Below are 13,737 nucleotides of genomic sequence, written 5' to 3' on the forward strand. Positions count from 1 at the left end.
TCAACGTTGTAATAACCGGAAAATATAACATCAACAGCTAAAACGACACTCGGTAGTTACTTGTTCGAAATTATCTTGTGATTCAAACAATGTTCAAGTCGTTATTGCAACGATTCCTATTTCACTAGAATTTCCTGTTCCGAGATCCAAAGTGAAGATCATGGAGGCTATATGACGATGCTGATCGGTTTACCTAAAATATACGAACACGAAGAGAGAAGACAGAAGACTTCTTGCAAGTGATTCGACTTCTGTTTAGGTACGTTGAGTTAATACGGCGTTTGTAATTAAATACGACCCGTTAAGTCTACAGTATCGATATTTCGTGTCGCAATAATAAATGTAAGAGAAACGAAATTTTTCCCTACTCCGGGAAATCGGGCATAAACGAATAGAGATTTCACGATTCCCCAAGTTTCGGGGCAAATTATAGATGAAAGATGAAAATTTCGCGGTTGGATTCTACGATTTCGAAAAAATGTCCAAGCTTCCGTCGTAATACGTATATGACCGATCCGCGAATCTTTCGTACCTCGAGGAGCAGCGAAAGGTGGTATTTTTTCGCTTGTCATGACTGTACCAAACGGGAGAGTGCGAGCTACTGTTTCGGGAGCTGCTCGGAGGTATGCACGGGCAAAAAACACGTCCGACCGCTGAAGACCCACTCATTGCACACGGGTGAAGAGAGGCGGTGAGGGAGAAGAGACCGGCGGCAGCCTGGAGAGCAGTCGGGAGATGGTTAATCCAGCGGGAGCGACGAGGAACGAGATTCGAGTAAGACGGGGCAACAGGTGGAGATGGGATGGGGTTACCGGCTTATCCCGTCTCTCGCATCGGAAAATCCCGCGGGTCTCTCATGCGACGGGAGACAAGCCCGCCACCGGGATAGAAAGACACAGGCTGCAAGCCGACCAACCCCGGATTCGGTGGTTGCCGAAACGTCGAATCGATGCCTCCCGATTTGTTGCGGCTGAGAGAGAGAATTGAATTTTTTACTGTCGGGAAGAAAATGAGGAAATAAAAAAACCACCGGGAATGCGGATGTCGCTGGGACAGCGGTTTAAATAATGTTGGAATTGTGGAAAAAGAGACGCGGTATACACTTGATCTGTTTGTTGGTTGAATACATTTTTTCAGTCGAATTTAGACTTTAACGTCGGTTTATTGCTGCGCAACAGCGTCGAATCAGCGCAGTAATTGCAAGATAATATATAGAATAGTGACAGGTACTAAATGTTTTGGTTTAAACTACAAAATTCGTATCACGAAATTCAACGCTGTTGATACAAACGATATCGTACAGTTTTTTATTAGCATAATAACGTAGTTATTATTATTCATGTATGTAATTGTTATCGGTTGCAGGGAAATTTGCGGTTTCCTCCAAGTATTTTAGATCTTTGTAAAAAAATGGATAAGAGAAAAGGTGCTGCAAGATATTACCTGAAGATGTTTCTCCTTATTGGGTTAAACCTTCGTGAAACAATTCCTAACGTTTATCTGTTGTAAATCCGTTATTCTTATTTTCGCCTAGTTATCACGTATTGTTATAAATTTTTCAAACCTCAAACCTCAAATATATTTACACAAATTTGCGGCACAAATTACTTTGCACCAAAATCACACAACTGCCATGCGTATAAATTTATAAATACAAATGACACCCATCAATTTTTGTTCGCACGAATGAATCCGTCGATAAATTTAATTCGTAAAAGAATTAGTTGAAACTATCCTTTTTACCGCGAAATTTCATTTCCGTCCAAAAAATAATTTTCGTTACCATAAATTTGGTAAGAAAGAAAAAAAAAAAAACGATACTAATAATATCATGTTTTCTTTCATATTCAGGATTATTTGCTCGATTCGAATTTGTTTCACATTAATTTTTATTCCTCCTAATTTGCGATGTAATGAACTTTTCCTGCTCAACCGAATGAAAGCCGATCTTGAAGGTAGGAAAAAAAGAATCACTCCGAGTGGTTCAGAAAATATTTCCCTGATTTGTACGGTCAACGACACCTTCGAGATGAATTCGTGATCAATCGATTAATGCGAGAATCATTCCGCTGTATCGGCAGAGAATGCGATTCTGGAGTTGGCAAAAACGTCGAAAGAGAAAGAGATCGAGCAAACCCCCCTCTCTTTTTGCATGATGCAGGTTAAACCGGGAATCCGATACCGGCTGACAATCTTTCCAATAAATGTCTATAACGCGCGTGTGCTTGCAGGATTCGATCGTCACCGCAAAGGCGTCGTTCCAATTGACGAAAACCAATGGTAGCTCCTCACCGATTTCCTGGACCAGCGACTACCTCGACCTCGGCGTAGAATCTCGAGCTGCTGTCGCTGATGGTGATGCTGGCTAGGCGATTGATCAATTGATTTATAAAGATCTATGCCATCTATAAGTCGTTAAGTCTGCTTGGCAAGACGGGACAGCCGCCGTCGGCTTATGTAACTGCATGGCGGGCCGTTTCGACGTTCCTTAGGAGCGCGATGTATATCACATTCGGCAATTTGTTGGAGGTCCTTTTCATTTGCGCGGTTGCAGCGACGATCGGGACGAAGAAACGTTTTGATGACGACGGAAAGAAGCGTCGGAATGAATAAATTTCGTTTTTTTTTTTTTTTTTTTTAATAAACACGAAACCTGTAAATAAACTATAAATTCAACACTAAAAGCCTGAGATCTGAATAATATGCAATAAAACGTCAATTTTCTGTCATTTAATTCATTTACAACAGATTCCGAGGTTGGCCTCCAGGTGTCGCATCAAGCGAAACCCTCTCGCAACAACAGTGATGAGACATTGTAAGGCTGTCTGACGACTTGTAACAGCGCGTCAGTGTAAAATGAATTTAGCACGAGGATCGTCGAGGAGCAAACTTGGCACAATGCGTTTTGAGATGAAATTAGGTTTTTTAACATAGACAGGATCATAAACTGACGTTATAAAGCGACTGTGCGATTTTTAACGTAAATTCAAATTTCTAAATCCAGAAATCTTTCATTGAAACAAAACTTAACGACCACAAATTCAATCAACATACCAACACAACTTTGGCTTTAATCAAGTTGATCTCTAATTTCTATCTTCTACAAACAGCATGAATTATTCACATTTTATACACCGAGTCATAAGGAACGAGAACTACAAAGATGCTGTGAAAAAACCTGTTACAAAGATGCTAACAATATAAATATAACAACGCAATTATCCAGACTCAACAGCAGCTGGAAAACTTGACGACTACATATTAAGTTCGACGAAGCTTTGGAAAACAACATTTATCAACCTCCCGCACTTTTCCGGTTTTGATACGGCGGTCAACTCAAATCTTATAAAATCATTGTCGACGAATCCCCGCATAGAATTTCATTACATCCGATCTATTGGTGTCAATTCATCCCTGGCATCCTGAATTTTTTCAACATTTTCCATCCGCGGATTCAAAACGGACCGAGGGTAAAAAGTGCCTTGTATAATCGTACAAAGAATCGAACGTGTAGCGAATCGTTCGAAATCCTCATTATCTCGGATTGTATAATTTACAATTTTCACAATTTTTGAAAAACAAAGAAAAAAAAATAAAATCAACGTTTTTCTTTCGAACGCAATTGGTCAATACAACTTCGGTGATGCCGGCACGGCGGGCGCCTGTAAAATCTAGCGATATTATCGCTTACGTACCTATAGAGGCGCTAATCTCATCGGTCGTTTCGATAACAAATTCAAATACCCTTGTATACATATAGATATAAATATATATATACATATATATACATATATATATATAAATAATACGTGTAACGTACACACATGTACCGGGTATATCCAACGAGCGTTGATCAGATATATCTCAGTAATTGAGACGTTTGGAGTGGTTTCAGGTACCCGAAAAGATAATCCACGGATTAAAAGATACCGAACGATACATGGTACATAATACCGTTATATAAATCAGATTTCGTCCATAGACGGCCGTTTTATACCCACACGCGCGTACGTACGGAATTACAAACGCTGCTGCTGCCGGCGCCGGCGATGCTACTCGCTTTGTACGCGCGAACCGGCCAACACAACTGGGTCCCAAATACGTTTGATGTATCGGCACTCGGCAAACGGATAGACGGATTACAATCATTCCGCCGTACTAGGGTGGTCAAATACCGTGACCATGCGTGTCTGCCTGCCTGCTTGCTCGCCGAGCGTTCTTCGTCACCGCCTCAGAACTTTGCGGTCGTAACTCGAGCCCCGACCGTGGTCGATTTCACGAAATTAACAAGAAAATACGGAGCTAAGAATCGTCGAATATTAGCGCCAATTTAAGATATCGCAGCTCGTCAGAGCTGTAAATCATAAACGGTTGAGTTGTCCGATTTAACGAAATTTGTGAACGTAACTTACGGAATTACAGCGAGTCTATATCCGCCAGGAAACAAACTGCAGTGAACGATAGATCTGTACCGAAATGAACGAAATTAAATGTCAATTAGCAATGCCGCAATATATTTTCGCGCCTGGAATTTCCGATTGTGAGACAATTGGGAAGAACGTTTCCGAATGCCGAATTTTTCGACCTCCGGTCTCGTGGCAGTTCGATTAGATTTCTATAAAGCGTTTTGAACAGTTTTATAACAAGCCTAAAAACGATCCTGAATGATGAAATAATACATCAGGGGTTGGTTTTCAAAATATGTTTCATTTTGAGGCACGTGTTACAAAATGCACAGTAGCCGAATGACAAGATAACGGGTTAATTATCGGTAAACTTGCGAACATTAAACGAAGCTCTAAATTGAGAGAATTAATCTCTTGCATGATTTAAATTTTATTGCAGCATTTTAGTACTATGATTAACTTCCAGACGAGTTTAAATCACCGAATATTCCGTGTGCATTGTGATTAATATATAAGACCGACAAAATTGCTCTCTAGATTAATCGTGCGCTATGTGATGACTGTCCCAGGATTCGACATGCTGTAGAAGTAACTTCGAAAGCTTCGTGAAAATTACTGAAGAATATATGAATTGTACCAATTATCGTCCGTCCAAAAAAAAAACGTAGCATTTTTTAGAATTTCATTCGAGTCAAATTGTTCTCTCATTATAGGATAAGTCTGGAGGTATATTTGATAAAATTATTTGAATTAAATGCACCATTATAGAACACACGATGGTTAAGGCCTTAGGCCACTATAAAATTTTCGAAAAATCGATTTTTTTTTCTCAAATAGTCCCCTAGGACCTCAAAAATGATGTCCCCAAAAGATAATGGCCGGGAAAAATCTCCAAGTACTCCGTTATCGAAAGGACGCTAATCGACAAACACTCGTTCTTCTCGATACTTCTGTGAACTTTCATTTCTTTTTCCTCTGTGTAATTATTGATTTGTTTTTACAATGAGTGACAAAGTGGTATACAGTGAGAAGAAAGGAGGCAAAACGGCATCTGGCAACAGCAAGAGACGATAATCTGAAATGCCAATTGTATGGTGCAGGCATCGCAGATTAAAGGTATTGCAAAATTATTCATGATTTTCTACTATTCAAAACTTCAAACGCGTTTATCTCAAGACTGCATTTTTCAAGTTGGCCGGAAACATAACTCCGACAATTTTCAACCGATTCACTTGAAACTTCGAATATATCTTAAAAAATACATTGTCTATGGAAGTACGTAGGATTTTTTTTTTATGTTTTATAGTTCATTTGTTATTAACAATTATCTGACGATTTTTTAGGTAAATTTTTCACTTTCCACTTTAGAAGTGCGCCATTTGGCCAAAAATAAATATATCGAAAAAACCCTACGTACTTCTATAGCGGTTATTATATATAATCGAAAAAAATTTATTGGCTTTTCATAATTCAAAAATTACAGGAGCTGTTCCTCCGGCCCTGGACCCGGGAAAACCGAAGACGTCATCGCAAAAACGCTGCGCAGCCACCATTTTGCAATTAATCGCTTCAAAAAAATTATTGTATACAGTCAGTGATATGTATAATAAATACCCACTTCTGTAATCTCAATTTATTTTGTAATATTTCTGAAAAAAAAATCCTCAAAAAGCCTATTTTTTCCGGCCTCTAGAGTGGCCTAAGGCCTTGAACAGAAATCGCGAATTATCAAGATGCAAAAATATTGCGGTGAAGTAGTAACAGAAACGAGAACGGACGTTTCAACAGAACTTTGCGAGTTTTTTCCTTGTAACGAAGGAAATTTTTTAACAAATAAAACAACTTGGGATCTTGTTTCACAAAGAATACAAATATACATGCTACACTTTCAACTCTACGATTTTGAAAACCAGTAAAAACGAGAATTCAGAGAAAAATCATATACTTTAAAAATTATTATCGGATTTCGGTGTTCAAGATTTTTAAACTTCAGACAACATTCAACACGGAATTGACAAAGTTAAAAGTGTAACAGTTAAAACCTCCAACATCGCTGCACAGGAAAAAATTGGTTCTACTTTGCGAAAAGATTTTTTTAAATCCTAGTGATAAAATTTTCGCAGAATCGTATAACTATAATCATTGTACCTACTTATTCGTTTCGAAAAGATGATAAAAATGAAACAGCTACAGGGTGAAGAAAAAGTGTGATAAAGAGAAGAAGGAAAAAAACGAGAGGCCATTGACTCGAAAATCTAACGAACAATTCCAATTCGTTAATATCGATCCCGAGTGATTTCCACTGATTTCGAATGATCTCCGAATATTCTAGGCGATTTACTAGCAAGACGGGAGATTAAAATCTTCAGATATCATCGACTCTGCTTTAGTTGATTTCGTATAGAATAGAATGACAAAAAATTCCGCGAAACGGTGAAAGATCATGGAAAATCGATGTTGGGTATAATAACTTGAGGAGTTGAAAATCGGCGAAAACAAACCGCAAGATACGAATCAGCGGAACGTTAACGCGTCGAAACCATGGATTCGTCGTTGCTTGAAAGAATATTTCGGTAATCGAAGCTCCTTCGAATTGCCCCTCGGATAAAAAACGAAGGACCCGGCGTCGTTGCCCGGTGTGTGTAAAACGCGGCGCGCCGTTGGGATACGGGATGGCTTCGGAGCCCGGGAAGAGAAGACAGGAAGAAGGCTGGGGCAGGCACATCCGTAGCGTGTCCACGGGGCCGTGACACCCTCGCCCGTCGCTGGTACCCGAAAGCCTAAACCCGAGCCGTTGAGCCGAGGATTATCCGCCTCTATCTCGTCGAGCCGCGCATTTGTATCATGGAAGAGTTTTTTAGCCGCTGCTTTTAGCCTCCGTTCACCGCCCTCGGGATAAAATAATCTTCGAGTTTGATTCGGGCCGGCGTTCGAGGCCTCGAATCCCTTTTATCGAAGCGAGAGACTGCAGGGAGTTGCACGAGGATCGTGTACAAGTAATTATTTACCTAGTGTGGTTGCGATTCGAAGTTTAAAAATTTTACTCGAGTCAAAGGCGAGGCACTCGATAGGAGTGAGATTGAAAATGTCTGGAAAATTAACAGAAAAGCTTTAGAGAATTAGGAAGGATCTCGCATTTTATTGATTGGCTAAAATCTCACGCTCAGTTTTCAATCCAAGGAAGTGACATTTCATTTGACAAAACTCACAGAGTGAGCACTACATTTTCTGCTTAGTGCAACGTTGAATCTATTTTGTTTAGTTTACAATATTGTATCGCTGGATTGAGATATGAACATAGATTTTATATAGTTGAGAGTTTTAAAAGAAAATGTATTACGTGCAATTGTGATTGATAAGGATATAGTAACATTTACTAAACTTTCTGATTTCAATCTCATTTTTTTTCATACCCAATATCGCACTATTTTTCTGTTACTTATGGTAAACAACAACTCTGGTTCAATGCCGTATAGTGTAAAACAAATAAAAAAATTTCTGCGTTTAAAAAGTAATCTTTGAGATGAAAATCGTAATTTTTTCAAATATTTCGCAGATCTTGACATCAATTCATATTTGTTTTAACCCATAATGTTGACGACTGAGTGAAAATCAATGAGTCGCAACACGTGGATTTAATTCAACATTCGCAACATTGATCGGAAATGTTTCATTCCTTTTAACGCGTGGGCGAGTCAAATTGCGTGAGAGACACTGTGATTTTTAATAAATAACAATGCAGTTTTTCAGGAATCGCAATACAGCAGAACATACTGACATGTTTCGTAAGCTCAACTACTTCAAAATTGTACTAATTAATATTTTCCCGCTCATTTCAACAGAATTCGAGTAAATATTTCAATTTCGATTAAAAATCCTTCCTGCGTATACATTGATTACTACATATTTCGTACGATTCAAAGTCAATAAAAACACGTCACGCGTGCAAGCAATTTCGGAAGCGTGCAGCGAGATAGTAATTCGAAGTGGAGTGTAAAAATTTCGTCTTCGCGACATCTTGAGTAACAGTTTTTAGCGATATAACGGTCGGAGGTCTGACGAAGGAGTTTGTTAGATGGCCCAGGCGAATCTCCTTACGGCTGACGAAACTGGAGTAGGTAGACCCGATTTCTTATCGCTGTACGAGGATTGAGTCGTCGTTCGTTTAACAAGTGGATCGCAGTGACGGCGAGAAATTTCACTGCCGTTTCAGCGTTCCAATCTCGAGTTGAGTTATTGAAATAGTCTGGTTTAAAAACTTTGTAAAATGAAAAAGAACGATATCGCTGCGTGATCTGTTCGAAAAATTTAGCTGACAGTGATTAAATACGCGTTCTGGATAGGTTGAATCATAAATATCATTACACTCCGCTCGTAATCTGCACAGCGATCGTGCGTTGAGAAAAGATAAGACGGAGGCGTTGCCTTAAAATCTTACCTGAACTTGATCAGGTTTCGTATTAGCGGCCACCCATGCCTCGGCGAAGGTCTCCATAGCGCTCTGAAAATCCATTCCCCTTATTATTTTAGATGTCCCAAAAATCCAGTCCCGACGTCGCAGGCATGTTTGTCGGCGGTTGGAAAAAACGAGAGAAAACAAATGTCACCACACACTTTCACCCCGTTTCGTATCGGCTCTGCAATTCTCTCTGCTTTTAGAACCGGCCCGCGTTTTTTCCCGCTCTCGCCCGATTACAAACGTTTATACGGGGATTTAAACTTGGCGCCAAAACACCGAGGGAGGATGGGTATACGGCTCGGCGGGCGATTCAAAGCCCGCTGCCTTTCCCCCTGGCACAAGTCTACAGCAAAACACAACCGAATTGCGATTACTCTTCGCCGTTATTTCAATTACGATTACAATGCGGCTGGTTCGTCTTGCGGTTAAGTTCACGTAACAAATGTAACAATGAAACAATGTTGCAGTCTCAACGCGTCAACATATTAATACAGTATTTGATAAAGTTTACCGATCGATCCTCCGAGTACAGAAGAAATTTTAAAGGTACCGTCACACGTCATAGAAACACACTTTTTCCATTTTGATCGTTCAATATCCCGAAAATACCTGCACGTACGTATAGCCAGTCACGATTTTTCAAACCTACATAAATCTCGATCCACAGTCTAAATCGGTTGGTTTAACAAAAGTGTTGCAGCTACTAAAGAACTACGATGCGATTCCCTCCAATATTTCATCCCCGATCCTCTTCGGAGTATTTTTCTCTCCCCCCCCCCCCCCCTCTCTCTCTCTCTCTCTCTCTCTCTCTTTCCAACGATTCGAATTACGATCTCGCGTTTGCACCGCGAACCGAATGCAGGCTATCAGATTTTGAACCCGCGTTCTCGGAGTCGTCGGTTCCTTTTCGGAACTGCGTCGTCTATCAAAGCTGCCGCTGGCTTTGAAAGCGTGTTCGAAGCGAGCGTGCGAGCTCCCGAATAGCGTTCGTGTGCGACGGCGCCTCGCGCGCGACTGTGACTGTGCGCTGATCGAAAGCGTCGCGGCGCCCTCGATCCTCCCCGATCCTCCCCGCCGACTAGCCGTTGCTGATCGTCGCGCGCTTCGCATCCCCGCGTCAGTTTCCCGGGAACGGAACGTAGAACCGCGTCCGAGTCAACCCCTGAGGTATCCGGCCTCCGAGGGGTGTGTCTTGGGACAAGGCACGCGTCCTCTGCGACGCCGCCGCCGCGACGCCGAAGAGAGAGAGACGATGACCACTGACAGCGGGGGTGGATTGGCACTGCCTCTTGCTAAACGCACCTCCGTGTCTCATCCGTTTCGGTTGGTTTGGGGGGGGGGGGGGGGGGGAGGGGAGGGCGTCTTGGGTTCACGGTTTGCGGAAAACCGTGCATGGAAATTTAAAATGTTTTTATACATGTATGTAGACCTGACGCGGATGTCAGCATGGATCTCTTGGTCCAATGATCGCTCAAGGATGTACACTTAAATACGTACAGTCCAGGCAAAGAGCTGTGAATAGAGAAATATCGTAGAGCGAAGGTTCGAAAGTACAGCTGAAGATGTTCCTTGGGTTGGATTTTGTTGGAACGATATTCCCTTGAATAAGCAAAATCAATGTTTTAAACCATACGTTTCAGCTACAATAGCATAATTGTTGATGGATGTGAAGAGATTCCAGTGTTAAATCATTTCGGAAATGAAAAAATCACGTAGTATGAACGATTTAAACGAACTAAGGCTCATTTTGATCGTGAAGGAATTGGATCTCTTCAAAGTCATCGATCTTTGCGTAATTTTTTTCTATGTTAACATAATATTGTTTGAAATGAGTTCAAGTCGATCGACTTCGGTAGCACTTTTAAGCCTTTCTTACGTCATAATAAATTGTGACTTATCAGCTCTTCAACTTTACTGTACGTTTCATACATCCTTAATACGTAATAACAAATAAGTGAGTAAATAAAGGTTTCAAATTTGCAACTGTGAAAGTATGAACCAGAATGGTTAATCAAAAATCTATACTTTTGGACTATTTTATTGCCAGACATTACCGTACTATTATCTACAACATTGCACCGATATTGATGGTGATCAACAAGTGTAAACATTGGATCCACTAATGAGAAAAATGGAAATCCGTGTCCGTGAATTTGTACAAAGTCAGGTGATTTCAAGAAATATCAAAATATTTTTTTTTTTTGAAAGATTGCACGAGCTTTGAAAAAATATCAAGTGATTTCAGTAATTTATCGGTATCTTATACTTTCATGCTTTCGATCGATTTCACGTATATGATTCAATTACGTCACGGGATTTTAGAATATTCACGCCTTTTGAAAATATTTTACGGGATTCTTATTGATATCTTAAGATTGCGAAAATTTCAAATAATTTTGATAAATTTTATGGGGTTACGAAATAGATGTACAGTTGATTGAAAAAAATTTTAAGCGATTTTAAAGCGTATAACAAATTCCATCGACTGTTGCGAAAGAGGACGATTACTAAGAGACGGGATAATCTCTGAAAAAGCTATTCCGCAAGATTGAAATTCCAGATAATTTCGAGCAATTACCATTCTCAAATATTTCGAAACATGAAATCCTTCTGACTGATGAGCTTCTATACAATAAATCAACTCGATACGTTCGTAGCTTAAGCAAAAAAGTGTTACCTCTTAATTTAAATTCGCTTGAAATCATTTTCATTGATTTCTGATTACGTATAATACATAAATTAATTATTTTCTCTCCATCGTTATGGAAACCGCGCATTTTTCTTCTTGCAGATAACATATAATAATAATAAAAGAGTTAAATGATCCGACAGAAAATATTTCCTACAGGCAATCTCTGTGCTCGATTACAGTTATCAGTAATACAAATGCAGTACGGATGGATATGTTAATTATACAGAGGAAATTTGTCGCCGGGGATTTTAATCGTCTGCGGAAGAATGATACATAGGTTCGCACATATATATGTAGGCGTGTGTGCGCATATTTTATATACTTCCGGCTTTAATACGATACTAATTTTTGCGAGTTACGTAACTTATTGTTAAACACGTGGGATGAATAAAAGCTAAATATGAAATCAGGAACGAAGCAGAGGATGCGGGAAAAGTTGAGGACGAAAAAAAACAAAAAAAAAAAAATACTAAATTGAAGAATGAAATTAATAAAAATTTGTAAATGATCGTTTCACTCGCTCTGCGATTAATTTATCAAATTCTAAATCATCGTTACGAACAGTTGCCTCGGTATTGTTTAAAGGTAAAAAATACTATTTCCAGATTAGATGAATAATTGACGAAGCATTAAATAATTTGAAAATAAAAACTTACATTATTGCTTATACAAAAATGACTCCTTTTTATTTCCACTCTATCCAATTTGCCGATTTATTTTCCTTCTTCTTCGCATCTGCTGCAGGATTTTGCGTACAGTATAGACTTTGCAAGACTCTGAGAATAATTCCTGTCTATTCAATGGAGATGAGAGTCGATGGATGTCGACAATTTCTGTAAATAGAGTCTCTCCGTTTTTCCCCCTCGTCTCCGTCAGGGAGACTACAACAGTGTTTCACGCTCGGGAAATCCAATATCTCAAGACTTCTTCACCCACCTTCACGCATGGATAGGTACGTAAAATTCTTTCAACGCGTGTCTATGCGAGGCTAGACAATGGATTTCGCACGTGACAGGATTAAAGCTCGACCTCATCTTTATCTCCGAGTTTGTCAGAGGCTGCATTCTGCAAGTTCAACAGGATTTCCCGCCAAAAACTCTCCTCAATGTAAGTGAATCAGTTTTAAAATGAACCAAAAATTTAAAGGAAAAACATGCGACGAAACAGTTAATCCTTGTGAAAATTGAACGACATTTGTTCACACGAATATCAATATTTTCATACCAGCAGAAGGTATAATTTTTCACACCACAAGGAGAAAAATTTCTAGTTAAAGTTACTTTACAATTATTCATTATTGTTACTTTCTACAATAACCGAAAAACATTGTCTTTAGTACGTACGTAATGGAAATGAGTTTGGTAGTTGTAATCAGAAAATTCAGTATGTGACGTTATTCTTTTTGATTATAGTCACTTATATTGCATATATATATTTTTTTTTTATAAGAAAAAAATTATTTATGGTCGTTAATCAGTTTTTCAATAATCTCTAAATTCTAACAATATTTAAATGGTGACTAATTACGGTGAAATTTTCTAGCATTCACTTTAACAAATGAAATTTTTTTTCCTTGTAACCAAATGCACCTCGTCGAACTGGCATGAGAATCCATGATTCTAGCCACTGGCAAAATCATAAAAATGTCAATTGGGACCTGATAATTATATAATTAAATAACTGGGTGCACGTTGATCACACAAGTTTTTGGAACATTTTGGGTTTAGATAATTTAAGTTACGGAAATCACGATGTTTAGTAGCCAAGATAAGACCAATAGCTACGGATATACGTGACAGAGTAAATTATTAGGCACTCAAGTATTAACGAATAGACCATTTTGCAAATTATAATTAATCAAGCCCGCGCATTCGCTATTATATATAAATTGTATATAAAGCGAGGGCTCTGAGTGTATCATGAATCAGGGGCTCAGTGAACGCAGATAAATCGTATCTTGAATTTGAAACACAACCATGAATCGAACCGAATTTATAATTTGGAAATCGACCCCGTTCAGAGATAACAGCTCGCCTACTTTTCGCTTCCTTAAGAAAAAGGATTGATTCATGCATTCCTACAGTTAGACTCAAAAGCTTCCAGGGTTTTTTTAAGATATCATATTATTGTTTCCAAAATTTGGATTTACGATCAATGGATAAAAAAATATTCGAAAAGCT

General features: G+C 39.1%; 1 protein-coding gene across 3 annotated transcripts in view; it reads right to left on the reverse strand.

Annotated features, from left to right (window-relative positions):
* Positions 1-13,737, reverse strand: part of LOC107221901 (homeobox protein dve-1) — a 79,387-nt gene that overhangs the window by 47,324 nt on the left and 18,326 nt on the right. Inside the window, exons 1-2 of one of the 3 annotated variants that reach the window (XM_046737252.1) lie at positions 9,377-10,007; positions 8,845-8,907 (exon numbers count right to left, since the gene is read on the reverse strand). The exons of 1 other annotated variant lie outside the window; for it this stretch is intronic. In XM_046737252.1, the coding sequence (XP_046593208.1) occupies positions 8,845-8,901 (57 nt within the window). In that variant the 5' untranslated portion in view covers positions 8,902-8,907; positions 9,377-10,007. Of the gene's footprint in view, positions 1-8,844; positions 10,008-13,737 lie in introns of those variants that run through there. One more of the 3 variants, XM_015661072.2, reaches the window with a different exon arrangement.

The sequence above is a fragment of the Neodiprion lecontei genome, chromosome 4 (assembly GCF_021901455.1).
Source record: "Neodiprion lecontei isolate iyNeoLeco1 chromosome 4, iyNeoLeco1.1, whole genome shotgun sequence".
NCBI lineage: Eukaryota > Metazoa > Arthropoda > Insecta > Hymenoptera > Diprionidae > Neodiprion > Neodiprion lecontei.